At 45.1% G+C, this 14,927-nt stretch overlaps 1 protein-coding gene across 1 annotated transcript in view; it reads right to left on the bottom strand.

Annotated features, from left to right (window-relative positions):
- The window catches only part of SIM1 (SIM bHLH transcription factor 1), a 69,499-nt gene that overhangs the window by 26,886 nt on the left and 27,686 nt on the right, over positions 1-14,927 (bottom strand). Inside the window, exons 5-8 of the mRNA XM_066610128.1 lie at positions 14,749-14,834; positions 11,328-11,527; positions 11,135-11,241; positions 8,570-8,717 (exon numbers count right to left, since the gene is read on the bottom strand). Of these exons, the coding sequence (XP_066466225.1) occupies positions 8,570-8,717; positions 11,135-11,241; positions 11,328-11,527; positions 14,749-14,834 (541 nt within the window). The remainder of the gene's footprint in view (positions 1-8,569; positions 8,718-11,134; positions 11,242-11,327; positions 11,528-14,748; positions 14,835-14,927) is intronic.

Consider the following 14,927-nt stretch of genomic DNA (forward strand, 5'->3'; position numbering starts at 1 on the left):
TATAGTGTTCACATTTAAAGTTAAAATGAAATCTGAGGATTGGGCAGCTGAAGCCTGTATCCAGCAGGCACCGGGAAATGGCCAGGAGTCTCTTCCGGGGAAGGGGACTTTCTCAGTATGAACTCTCTTTTCTTAGCACTTCTGGTTACTAGGGGTACTCAAGAAATATTTGTTTTCAATTTACTTTTGATATTAAACCATTTATTTCATTACTTATTTGTTATTATTTCATTCATTTTTATTATTTCCATTCATTTTTATGAGGGGATGGGTGTACTTTTCAGTACAGTAGCAGTGATAGCCTTTTTTTTTCTTTAAAATATATCATGCTGCATCATTCTGCAGCCTTGTGGAGTAGAAAATGGCAGCTACCAGTTGGGGTTGCTATGTTTTTCTACTGTTTTGTCTCCATAACAAACTGAAGCAACACTACATAAGTCATTGTGAGCAAAAAAAAAAAAAATGGCAGCCCCTAAGAAAAAGAGACCTAGTGCCACAAGAACATATTTAAAGTGTAAAGAAGAACAAGAAACCAGCTGTGCCTCTGCCTAAAAAAGGCAAATAGAGTTCTAAATGTTCATTCAGGTATCCATTTGTATAAGGATTCATTTCGGAACTGATGAAAGATGAATTGAACAGGACCAATTTAGTTTATTTTTCATTCTTTCTGCAATGAATGCACACTCGTAATTGTAACTAATCATTTATAGAGCTATCCTCTATGAATTTGTTTAATTAAATGTATCTATAATAGTTGTAACTGACAGTACATTATCTGCTGCTTAGGCTAATAGAGGATCAGTGAAAAATCAGCAATATGTAGTATGATAAGACCAGATACATTGAAGTGTGCAACAAGGATATATAAAATTATAATAATGGGCTTGTTTGCTGTCCAGACTTTCCTTCCTTCCATTTCACCTAAACCTCATTAACTGATGTTTTACATCATCTTAAGACCAACACTTCTAAAACTCCTTTCTGGATAGCACCATATCAGAATGGAGTTGTGACATCTAGAAGCAGAAAATATAATGTCCCAAAATGGAGAAAGTGCCTGCCCCAAGAGTTGAGAAATAGTGTCAAAGCATTTTGTGGTGTTTAGGAATTCAAAATATTTCAGACTAAATGGTGCCCCCCCCCATAAAATTAATTTACAGCGCAATCCTAAAGTCGCATTGAGCTAGTACGGCTGTCCCTGCACCTGCTCAGAGTGTCGCAAACATGCCATAAGGCATGTTTGCTTCTACTTGGGATCCAGCTGGGCTGGTGCGAAGGCCCATGCTGGTCCAGCAGCTCAAAATCCATTCCCTGCACCAGCCAGCACAGGTAACTTCATTCTGGGTGGTGCAGCAGGGGCAATCTGGGATGGGCCAGGGGAATTTTTGGGTGGTAGAAATGGACAAATGCCCCAAGCACCAGGCTTGGGGAGATGCCACCGTTCATCCCACCATGGTGCTTCCTGCAGCACTCAGTCAGCTGGTCCACCAGTCTGAGGGCTGCCCCCTGAAGGCCTCCCCCAGAGGCATTCTGAGGACTAGGGAAGGCCTCCCTGGCCCTCAGAAGGCCTTCTAAGGGCCTAAAAATATCACTTCCGGTTTCCTCCGTGAAAGTGGAAATGATGTTTTTCAGCCCTCCAAAGGCCTTACAAGGGCCTTTTGCACATGTCCTCCCCAGCCCTCTAAAGGCCTCTGGAAGGAAGGGGGGGCCTGGACCAGTGGGGTCCATTGGTTGCAGCTCAGGCCATATTGCCTGGCTGCACCAGTGCAGTTTACAACTGGGCTGTAAATGGATTAAAATGTTGCTTAATAAAATCTGGATTAGATTACAGTTTCAGTTCTGTTTTGATGGATCAGGTGAAAAATATAAGAAAATTTAAAAGACCCTGGCATGCTCCTAAGTGTCCTCAATTGAAAGAGAGGACTACGTTCAGTAGGGCTCATTTCCACATTAGCATGATTAGAATCACAGTACTTGTCCAAATGAAAGACAGGACAGAAGAAAAACATTATAAAGTCCCCCTTAATGGAAATGGAGAACAATAGCACTGTCTTGGTACTACACCTGGACAAGATGCAATGATGAAAGTGGCAAAGAAGCATGTTTGGTTTAAAGTACTACAAAAAGGCTATCCTCTGAATTGCAACAGCAATGTCCAAGGAAGTTGAATATAGCCTTCTTTGGAGGTTTTTAGGGCAAGGCTGGATAGACATACAGCAGATTTGATGGGATTAAGGATATTCGACACCACCATAGAGGGTCATTCTAGCCTTGGAGTAATGAGTACCAGACAAATAATAGCATCATGGTCAATCAGAGAAAAAGCAGCAATCATTAACTGATATATTTATAGACATATGAATTCAGAAAAACTCATTTAATCTAAATATTTTTTACTCCATCTTATATATTTGATCCTTGATTAAACCTCTTGTGGCTTGCTAATCATTAATGGGTTCTTTATTGTTACTGTGTAAACAGTTCGTTCGTGCGATGACCTATCAATTTTCCCAGACATGGTCTTTAATTGGATTCATTCATTTGTAATCTGCTTAAGCCCTTGATGCTGTAATGTTTGACTAAATAAACATTCAACACTCTTATTTAAACTGGTAAAATAAATTTGAAATTCATTCTTTGAATATAAACAGTGGCATCGCTCGGAGGTTGCGTGCAAGGGGGGATGACCCGCACTGGGGAGTGACACGCTGAAATCACAGTGGTTAGGAGTAACCCCATCACGTTATATACCGTTGGATGTGGAATTTCCAGCAGAATGTAATGCAAAAAACCAGAGTGAAATATCTCCTTTCTATCAAATGTTATGGCCGAAAAACCAGAGAACAAAAAATGCATGAAGCCCTATGGAAAGTGAAAGTGAACCATATCACACATTTACTCATAAGTAGGCAAACTTGTCTTAGTCCATCGGAAAGGGCAGGCTGGAAGGAATCTGATGACACTAGAATGGTCCTGATCCAATGAATGCAGCCCCCAAAAACACCTGGGAAGGAAGTCCCTCCCTCCAAGCAGACAAATGTATTGCGCACTATGGACAGCGAAACTAAGCCTCACGGTTGCATTTACTCATGCATAAGCAAATGTGCCTCGGCTGGTGTGAAAGATAAGGTGAAGGAGAGTGCAAGGCTACCAGAATGGTCCTGATCCTATGCACCTGGAGCTCAACAAATGCTCCAGAAGGCAGCCTTCCCCCACCCGCTAAAAAGGATCAAAACAGAGGCTTCAGCTGATAAGGTGAACCTTTTTGAGACTTGCAAAGCCAGGTGGATCCTGACAGTTATCTGGTTTAAACAGAAGTTCTTAAATTGAACTGGGCACTGAGTAGAGCTGAAAACCTTACTGATTTGGGGGGGGGGTTGTTATTGCAGGCAGGCTGCAGAGGAAATTCCCTTGGTGGACCAGGGCTGGCTTCTGCTTATTTTATTATTTGTTTTACTTTAATTATTTATATTTATTTATTTTAATGATGATGTCACTTCCACCATGATATCACTTCTGGTGGGTTGGACAGTCATTCCATACCATAATCCTTTATTGGCATTCTAAAAAGTGGGTCCCAGAGCTAAGAGTTTGAGAACTGCTGCAATAAGGTGTTAGTAAGTTGACACCCTGGGGGTGTGTGTGTGTGACAACACTAGTGACCAAAATCACTAAAATCACAGTTCGGAGGAATAATACCATCATGTTATATATCAATCAATGCGTCATTTATGCAGAATGTATTCTATCTTTGTTCTATCAAAAGGTACAGCCAAAAAACCAGTGGGGGCAGAGTGATGGTACATCACCACGCCCACCATCTGGGGTTTTGCCCCACCCACTGCATGGGGGGTGACGCGCTGGCATCCCACATTGGGTGACCCAAACCCTAGTGACGCCACTTAATATAAATACATTTCTTGCCATTGTTATTGTGTACCTAACTGTGGGGAAAAAATAGTAGAAATAATTTTAGAGATCAGCACTAGTGTTCCCCTAGTGGTTGGTTGGTTGGCAACCTTCAGTCTCGAAAGACTATGGTATAAGCCTACAGCACCTGGTATTCCCAGGCAGTCTCCCATCCAAGTACTAACCAGACCTGACCCTGCTTAGCTTCCGAGATCAGACGAGATCAGGCATGTGCAGGTAGGGATTTAGGAATTCTGATGGTCATGTGAATGAATAACAATGAAATGTGAATTAATCAAATTCATGACTTAACATGTCATTTTTGTCATCAGTTTCTACTGTAAACAACATATTGGGATACTGTAAATGCCATTGGCTCATATAACTGCTGCTGCAGATTGGGCACTAGGGTGCTTAACTGGCTGTGTAAGGCATTTGCTGGGAAATATAAATATCTTTTAGGTGAAGTACTCCATATCCAGTGCCAACATTAGGTCTAGCCAAAACTCTACTCTCCTGTCCTCCACACTTCTTCTTTCACTCCCCCTCCTTCCTTTTTCAATTCAGCAGGAGCAGGAGCAGGAGGAGCAGGAAGGAACATTACCAGGAGCATCAGGAGTTAAAGGAGGGACAACATTTGACACTCCACCTCAGGCACCAGATGGTTTGGGGACAGCTCTGCATGCAAGTTCCTACATGGCACTAATGGATTAGGGTGGTTAAAAGAATTAGCAGTGGATTCAGAATACATCAGTTCACGTCAACCATAAACCTATTGGCTGTCTGCAGGTAAGCCACTTCTCAGCTTCAGCTGTCCCATTTGTGTTATGGGTGAAACATTGATGTGACTGTTTTAAAGAATTACCAAGAATGTACGTGAAGCACTGTTAATGCTGAAGGTGTGCAACCTACATGCCAAGAATGAGATCTTATTAATGGCAGTACCAGCAACATGCTTCTTAACATGCTTTGTTATTTTCTTCACTAGTACCAAGGGGCACATGCTCAATATCACGTGCATCGCAATCCTATCTTGTGCTGGAATAGGCAGACCAGGAGGCCTGTGCTGTATCCAGTGCAAGTTTGGGGCCAGAAGTGGCTCAGCCAGAGGCAAGGGAAACTCTTCCCCTTACCCCCGGATAAGCCACCACAGCCTCAATGGGTCTCCTCAGACCTGTGCCATTTCAGTAGGTGGCACAGGTCCAAGAACAGAACAGCTTTGTGCTGCTTGGGGAATGGGGTTGGGATCCGGCATAACTGCCAGGTCCCAGCCCTGTCTCCTGCTCCCCTCCTGCCTGCCCACCCATGGAACACCCTCCACCTGCCCTCCCCCATCCTGGAATGTATCCCTCCCACCTCCTCCCTGCCGTACCCAGACCCCTGTATCAGCCGAGCTTGGCCAACGCAACCTTCCCTTCCCAGGTTGGCATGGAGGCTGGATGCAGCTTCCGTGGGCTGGCACACATCCCTGAGCTGGCCCAGCCAACTCATGAGGAGGTGCAAATGTGCTTTACAAGGTTAGAATTGCGCCCTTAAATGATTAGGGCTTCCCCACAGACCAGTTACAGTGTATGTCAACCATGGGAATTTTATTTACTGTCTATATTCTGTCCTTTCCCTTCCCCACCAAGGAGGAATTATACTGTTTGTGTTTCTCTCTAAGTGGCTCAGGCCCCACATCAGCCAAATTGTATTCATACATTCCATGTGCAATATTTCAGTTTTTTCATGTCACACTATATGATTTCAAGAGCAACACTTGTACTAATGTGCCAAAAGACAAAACATACACATTTGTACATAGCACAGTTATGGACCTGCCCGTCATTGCAACCTGGGGCAAAGGTCTAGGATGCCACCCCGCTCCGTATAGCACCACCACCACCACCACCACCACCACCACCCCCCCCCCGGGTACCTACCCAGCACAATGTAGCCTCCTGTGGTGTTAGGGACAACTTGGAAAGCTTCTAAGGCTTCCTGTGAGGTCTTAAACAGTACTTCCAGGAAACTGGAAGTACTGTTTAAGACCAAGTCGGAAGCCTCAGAGGGCTTTCTGAGCAGTCTGCAGCGCCAGCCAGGCACAGGGCTTAAGGCTTTTGCCCTCCTGCTACAGTTCCACTACTTGACATAGCAGTACTCACATACATGCTGAAGCAGCTGGAAGACAATGTATAATGATGTGGATGACTTTTCTACAGCTTTCACCATGGAAATGTTCATTTCCTAAACTACCTTCATCATTTTTAGGTTTAATAAATGAAAATCTAACAAATCAGACGACATAGATGACATCTGACACAAAGGGTCAGGGAACACAAACATAACATCTATTAAGACACTCACAATATTCTGAAATCCATATTTCAGTATTTACTGAAACCTCTACAACAATGATTTTCATCCTTTTTCATCTCATGGCACACTGACAAGGTGCTAAAATGGTCAAGGCAAAAACCACCAGGTTTTTGACAATTGACAAGGCACACCATGCTGCCAGTGGAGGCTCACATCTCCCATTGGCTCTATTAATAAATGTCTTTTCCCCAAATTCCTGTGGCACACCTGTGGACCACTCGCAGCACACCAGTGTGCCACGGCACGGTGGTTGAAAATGACTGCTCTACAGAAACACAGAATGTTGTTATCTCAAACCCAAATGCCAAATTCCTTCAGAAAACCAGTACCAAAACTACTCTGCATCAAAATGGATTGTAACCCGCAAGGCTACTTTATTGATCTCAAGAATCATGTTACCAAATCTTTCATCCTGGGAACAAGATCCCCCTATGACTGAAAAACCATTTCCAACATCTGCCATCTATATCCACAGATCTTTTCAACAATTTTAACAAAAGGAAGACTTCTATATGCTCTATATAAAACTATGTTCTTCTCTGATATTCACAGCCTGGAGTGACTTCTACGTCTTGGAAAGCATACCTTCAGCTACCTCTTAACACACAGTTGACTAACTCTTCTGATTCTCACTGGGTAACAGAAGGGCTTTTCCTCAAACTTTGTGACATCTATTGAAGCGTGAAGTGGAAATTCCCATCCTAGAACCCAATCCTATCCAGCTTTCCAGGTCTGGTGCAGCTGCAATGCATCCCCTAGACAAGGAAACAAATGTTCCCTTATCTTGTGGAGGCTTCCATAACCACTTCCCGCCCCCCCCTCCCAGGTTGCAGTGCACACCCCATTGGCATGGCTACACCAGAGCTGAAAGGTTGGATAGGATGTGGCCCTAAGCTAGTTGTGAGCACAGAACCAACACTGAGAATAAAACAAAGAGCATCAAGTCATCATAACCTTGCTAATTGGTGCAGGAACATCCACCCACTAACTCCAGATGAACGAAGCATGGTTGCCACAAGAAATCTCTTCCCTGTAGTTAGCATCCCTTTGCATCAGTGAATTATGAAAGCACCACTAAAAGGACCAAGGAAACTATTTAGTACTTTCTGTAACAACAGAAAGTCACAACTCCATTGGGGCTGCTGAAGCTGAGATGGGCAATACCCATGCAGTCCAGATGACCTTCACGATGGGCGCAATAACACATTACCAGTGCATCATGAACATCAGCCATTGGGAAAAATTATTTTGCCAGCAACTATGCCACAAAGTTAACATGTAACATGGTACTCCAGTGAGACCTTACAGCTTGGCTGTCTCTCTCTTCAAAATCACCAACACTCTTTCAAATCAGAGTCCACCCACAGACATGCAATAATGCCAGGAACCATTCTTCCATTTACTGCTCTTTAACAACCCTGATCTCGATAGCAGAAGAGCAGCCAAACCATATTAAGAGGTAATGAATCGACAGTAAATGACCATCCTAGAGCATGGAGCCAAATGCCATCTAATAGGCCACAGGCCTTGTCAGTGCGTCCGCATTCACAATGATGGGATAAAAGTGAGGGGCAGAAGTCAACATTTTCATCACACCTTTCCCCTCTTTTTCTATATTTTATTCTTTTGCTAACTGGACCCCTTCTGGTCACTCTAACCCACTCAGGCTCCATCCCTTTGAACAAGAAAGAAATCATAGTGCTTTGATAGAGACTCTGGATAAAATTAAGAACTTCAAACTCCCAGGTTTCCCCCCCCCCTTTTTGAGCGAAAAAGAAAAACAGATGTCCTGTTTGTTAAGTATAAATAACTCCGTACGTTGAAACCTTTCTTTTACGCTACATTAAACTTTATTTAATGCAGGGTGCCCCTTCGACAGGAAAAAGGCGGAGAGGGAGCAAACTCGAGGGGTGACAAAGCCCTAAATCTTGTTCTTTCCCCTCTAGAGAAACAGAAGAAGACAAGAGGGAAAAGCTTTCACGCAGATGAAAGAGAGCCATGATTCCTACCCAACTCACAGAGAGGGGTGGACCTTGTCAACTGAAGCTCTGGCCTGAGGAGCGAATGACTGAAATAGCAGCCTTTTTATGACCCTCCCCCCCCCTCATTTAAAGCACTTCCATGACAGACTGAAGAATAGAAGAGCACTATTGGTGTAATTCTTCAAGCATTTTGGTCTATGGAAGCTCTAACACCACCCATAGGACCTGCATAGCAGATTTGGGGTGCGTGATGTGCCAATGATTGTGCAAGCTGGCCACCACACTCAATTGGGAGACAACTTCCCTCAATTTGCACTTACGTGAGCACATAGTTGACGCTGACAATGCAATGAGGCCGCGAAGACCGGCTGTTGTGAACGATGGTGGCATAGCTCTGCACCCAGACCCAGCCACCTTGCTTGGCCAGGAAGCGGTAGTATTTTGTGGTGACTTGCCCTTTCACTAGTACTGAAAGAGAGAGGGGGGGGGGAATCAGAATTGATGCAAGCAGAATTAATGCAAATTTCAGCATTCTTACCAGTAACCAAAATGGTGCTTTGCTAGTTCTCTGTATTTGTTTGATGACTGGACCATTGCATTAATACCTTCATGAACAGGCATCAAGGAAGTAACAATTAATGGTGTACTGTATGTTATATCAACCCACTTGACCCAGACCACCACAGCTCTCTGCATCTATTGCGAAGGAAGCCACATTCATCTGTTGCGACTCTTACCAAAGCTATGGCAGATGGTAGGAAGAGAAAGCATGGCTCTTCATACTCTTCAAAGAGAAAGCATGGCAACTACAGGGCCCATCAAGCCATAAAGGCAAATGACAATCTATTTTCCATTCTGGCTGTCAATCAAATTTAAAATGAATCCCTGGCTTGTGATACCATATATTACAGCCAAGAGTTAGCAAGTGCCAGCAGTTACATTTAAAAGTATTTTTCAAGTCTCTTGTGAAAATGCCCTTTCTTGGTGATCATTAATGAGCCTAAATGTTCACAGAGTCTACACTACAAAAGGAGTGCAACAGTCTTATACTTCTTATACTTTTAAAATATATATATATATTTTCAAAATGCCATGACTTCCCTTCCTCCCCCAGTCCAAAGTGTATATAATACTCTTGCATGCAGCTTAAAGGCAACAGTAAATTTCCAACACTTTCTCAGACTACACTTCCTTGGGTGAGGTTGTTGATTAACCTAACCTTAAATTGCCTTACATCTATAAGCTACACAGAGGTAAGCTATGTAGAGGTAAACCACATGCTCTGATCCCAAAGCTATTTAAAATGAAGTGCAAGAGATTTTCTTTTTGCATGGGACCCTAAGGGGTTCAAATAAAAACAAAATCTTTCACAACCCAATTCTAACTTGTTTATCCAAAAGTCTCATTTATTTCAGTGGAGCTTACTTTCAAGAAAGTGTGTGCAGGATTGCAACGGAAAAGGCACAACATAGATTAAAAACCATGTACTTAAGTCAAAGTACATGGGTTTAAATCTATGTTGTGCCTTTTCTGTTGTGCCTTAACTGGACTGAGGGCCCAATGCTATCCAACTTCCCTGCGCCAGTGAAGCTGCAATGCAGCCCTGGGGAAAGGGAACAAACATTCCCTTACCTGGAGGAAACCTTCATGGCTGCCCCAGTGCTGGACAGTTGGATAGGATTTGGCCCTGAGTCTGACAAACCTGCATCTAAACAAATCAAGCATCCTAAACCTAGATTAATGGGATTTAAGACTTTTTAAATTATTAAATGCAAGTGCTCCTTTTCAACTCTGTGTGCTGCCTTGATCTTAGAAGCAATAAGGGATAACTATGATTTGGTCTGAGGTCAACCACAGTAAATCAGGTCACCTTGTTTTCTGACACATCTACTTTCAGTTGAACTGTATAGATTAACTCCAGCGCAGAGGTGTAGCCATAGAAAAAGTTTCACTGGCTGAAATTTCTGACTGTCACACCTTTTAAGGCACGAAGCTTCCTGTAAAAAACATAGCTAACTTAGGGGTAAACTGCTATAAGCAGTTGTTGAATTTGCTCTGGAAAAGTGTGTTTCAAGCCACTACCATCTGAATAATCTTTTGAAACCTGATCCTAAAGACATTTATTAGAATGTTTAGCTGAAATCAACACGATTTATGACAATGTAAATATAATTAGAATCGGGGAAATAAATGTTGGATGTAGGACAGGGAAGAGAGTTAAATGAAAAAGAGTCATATTAAAACTGAGGAATGTGGGGAGAGGGGGAGTTATACATATCCACCCAAATCCCTTGCAAAATCTCTGTTGATTTTAATAGTTCTGGACAGAGCCCCAAAGGCTCCACTCCTAATCCATTGGGAACGTTCCCACTGATACCAGGCTTGGAAGGAGAATCCATATCAGGCCATTTCCAAATCATGACCATGCTATATATTCATTCCAAATTGAATGCATCACCAACCATTAACACATCGTAAAGGAGTTTAGAAGGGCGGATGGAGAACAAGCCATTCCTCACTTGCTAAAAATAGTCCTCTGAAGGGGCGAACTCGTCTTTCTCAGGCCTTTTATACCTTAATAGGGCTGAACCGCTTTTGCAAAACATGTTTAGTAAAGGGGGGGATGTACAGCCTTTTTCCTTCAGGGACAAAAATTGTGATGATTTTCCTGAAAGCAAATCTTCCAGAGGCTAAGCGACCTCCCCACTGGTCCTAAGCAGTGTCCTTCAAAGAGAGGTTTGCAATCAGTTCCCTTTGGTCTGCTTGGGTCTTACTTTAGTGTGCAGGTTCTTCTTTTCTTGGTCTAGGACTCAGCCTGGGGATCTGGGAATGAATGAAGGGATCAGGCTGGGCCTGGAAGAGCACAAAGGGAAAAGGCTCCTTACGCAGATGGTGGGCGCAGCGCAGGTGGAAGGTGTCACAGCCATGGACGTGGTGGTAGAGGGTCTTCTCAATGAGGTCCTGAGGCTCATACCCAGTCAGCTCAGCTACCCTGCCAAAGAGAGAACACCAGATGCAGTCAGTGGCTTGGGCCTTGGTGCTCCAGGACCAGAAAGATTGCTGTCTGTGCCAACCCACCTGGAGTCCAAGAAGATCAGCTTCATGTCCAGGCTGGCCCGGAACATGAACATATTGCTGTGCAGCTTGATCTCCGTCACAGCGCTGGGAGGCAGCGAGTGGCCCACGGCCACCAACCCCACATTCTGGTAGCAGCCGTCAAAGGGGGACATGTCCAAGCTGTACTGGCGGATCTTTAGGTAACCACTGCAGTGGATGACCTGGCAGGACACAGATCACAAGAAGGCAAATTTCAACACATGTCTTTTGGGGGCTGCTACCACCTCCTTCTCAGAGATCCGGGCTGCAATCCTCACAATTTTCTGAGAGTAAGCCCCACTGAAGACAATGGAACTTACTTTTGAGTCAGTCAGCCTAGGCTTGTGCTCCCAGTAGGCCTATTGCCCATCCAAGGTGCCTAACAACATTTATTTAAAACAAACAAATATAACACCGCCACCCCCAACACTTTAATTCAAACAAACATACCTAAACAATGTTCATCACTTGCAGACTGCAATGACATCTGTGACTGTCACAGATCTAACACCAGGGACAGTAGTTTTATCTCACCTCACCCCAAACTCAAGGCAGCCTGAAGACACTCAGCTGTCAACCCTCTACTGGGCAGTAAATCAAGGGATGTCCATGCACATCTGAACCAACCTGCGATGACACCTAATTACTTTCAGGATGCAATCCTATGTGCATTTCCCAGAGAGTAAACACACTGTGAACACACTGGGACTTGCTTCTAAGTGTACAGGGACAGGGTTGCTCTGATAGAGTCCATTGAAAAAGTATTACGTTTGGGATGATTGGAGAAAGTATGGAAATGTCGCTCCGTGTGATTGGCCAGGAATGGCTCCCCCCACAGAAGAAGAAAGTGCAGACTTCAGTAGTTAATGTGAGATAAGCAGGCACAGTGGCTAGGGGGTGTGTGAGCCACACCAGGTGATGTGCAAGGGGGGTGCGACACCACTACTGGCCAAAAAATTTTAGATCTTGATATTTTGGAGTAATACTATTGTGTTATGTATCAATCAATGTGTAATTTCATGCAGAATGCAATGAAACAAACTGCCTTGAAATATCTCTATTCTATCAAAAGTTATAGCCAAAATACCAGTGGTGGTGAAGCAATGGTACATCACCACATCCCTGGCCCGCATCATTTCCCCTCCCACTGCATGAGAGGAGGTCCATCATAAGAATGATGCAGCGGCCACCCACATTGGGTGACACAAACCCTAGTGATACCACAGAGCGGGTATTGAGAGTTTGTTTTTCCACTCCACAGGAAGTGGTTCATTCTGAAGGTCTGCAGTGCAAAGGCACAGGAGGCGGCGCACTGGTAAGCTGGAAGACAGTCGAAATCCTAAATGAATTGTTGTGAAGGAGACAGAGGTGGCACCAGAAAAATTCAAAGTGGGGAGGGGGGCACAGGAGAGGCTAAAGTGGGCTTTGCCCTGAATTCCTGAAAGAAACATAACTGCATGTTTCCCATTCATGCTTCCATCCTCTAGAGATAACCAGAAGTGAGAGCCCAATCCTATGCATGTCTCCACAGAAGTAAGTCCCATTAAAGTCAATGGGGCTTAGTCCCAGGTAAATGTACAGCCTGAGAGCCCAATCCTATGCATGACTACTCAAAAGTAAGTCCCATTATAGTCCATTGGCTTACTCCCAGGTAAGTTTGGACAGGATTGCAGTCTCAGTCCGGCTGAGAACTCTGTGTGAGCGTGTGACTGGATGGCGATGATAAAGAAAAGCAGTTCGATGTGTAAAAAATGCTTTTCCTTCCAAGTCCAGCCACAGAGGGTAGAGGCACGGGGAGCGAGTTATTGGGGGGGGGGGGAGGGTTAGTGCTGCTTTCGCCCCTCTGGTGCCAAGTCAATGGGACACATAAAGGTAATTAATATGCATTTCGGGTGGTCTTGGAAATGTCCCCAGTGACCACTCTACACATCGTGGATCCCCCATTGATTTCTTTGGCCACGATGGGCTCCATCGATTCCAGTGGAACTGTCTTCTCCGCTTCGATAAGGCGATTAGGACTAAACGAGACCAGCTGGGAGAGACCCGCGACTGGGTTCGCCTGCGGTTTTTGTTGGACTAATTAGCAGCCCCCACAGGGCTATTTGGAAGCTCGGGGAAGTGGGGCGAGGGGCGAGGGGGTTTAACCCTTTCCTCCCCCGTCCATACTTCCGCTTAAAGGCGGCCTTTAAGCCTGTGGCAAGAGAAGGCAGGAAGGCTGCGAACTTGCTGTGTACTTCAGGAGGCAACACCACTCAACTCAGTGGGACTTCAGATTCCCATAGAACTGAATGGGGCTAAGTTCTAGTATCCAGCAGGGCACGAAAATTGCCTGTGGCTGGGCTCAGAGTCCTGATTACTATAAAAAATGAAAAGAAAAAAAAAAACTTCAGTCAGTTCATCTGCTTGGCCCCAGTGTGCAGGGACTTTCAGAGGGCGCTTCACTATATGTCTGCATGTGCCCGTATAGTTCTAGGGGCAGGAGCGCTAGGAGGCCTTCCTGCAGGGCCAGTGCAGACACTCACTCATTAGGGGATTTTGAAAGAGACATCTCGATGGACTCCTTGCAGGTGGAAGAGCAGGGGCAGCAGAGCAGAGAGAGACATTCTGGTCCGGAAGGAAGCTTGGATCGGTCACAATGCCCCATACTGCCCGACCTGGGGGTACGCTTATCCAGAAGCGGGAGGTGGGACTTAAACCCCCCACACACACACACTGTATGTGCACTGAAATCATTGAGGTGTACTGTGCGCGAAGCAAAGGGCTATCAGAAGACTCCAATAGGGCAACCAAGTCCCCGGCATCACTTAAGTATACGGAACCATTCAATCCCAACCGTGGGGATGCTTACAGATATATCTCCCACTAACAGCAGGAACTTTGCACGTTTACTTGCAGGTAAGTCCCCTTGGATGGCAAGGCTGCACGCCCCATGGCACTTTTTTTCCTGCATGGGGGATTTACAGCTTTACTTGAATTTCAGCCCCATTGCAATCATAGGGGCTTAAACAGATTTCAGTGGATCTTGCTCGTAAGCGTGCGGAAGAGAACCGCCATCTTGCAGCCCAATCTTTTGCGAGTCTACTCAGAAGTAAGTCCCATTATAGTCAATGGGACGTACTCCCAGGTAAGTGTGGATAGGATTGCAGCCTGACTCAGGTGTGAACCCAATTGTGTGCCCCTCCCCCCCCCAAATAAAAACAAAACTTATACACAGGGCCTTGGACATTCTTAGAATTAAGTCCCCCACTGACTGCCACGAATGGGACTTCTTTCCAAGTCAAGGCCTTTCAGACCGAGGTGTGGACATGCTGAAGTGCGCTGTGACCACTAGCCGCGACTGTCCATTTCAGGGAAGATGGAAAGGTCCGCGGAGCCCCTGGCTGGCTGCGTGGCGCCCACCCACCTTGTAACCTCCGCAGGTCAGGCCGGCGTTCCTCTTGGCCAGGACGCACTTCATCCTCAGGAAGAAGGAGCGCTCGATCTCGTACTCTGCAGGAGACAGGGGGGCACCGGGCGCAGCAGGTGAGGGGCGAGGCTTCCCCGGACCGCCGGCCGCTCCCTCGCTCCCCACCCGCGGCTTTA

The sequence above is a fragment of the Tiliqua scincoides genome, chromosome 1 (assembly GCF_035046505.1).
Source record: "Tiliqua scincoides isolate rTilSci1 chromosome 1, rTilSci1.hap2, whole genome shotgun sequence".
In the NCBI taxonomy this organism is placed as follows: Eukaryota; Metazoa; Chordata; class Lepidosauria; order Squamata; family Scincidae; genus Tiliqua; species Tiliqua scincoides.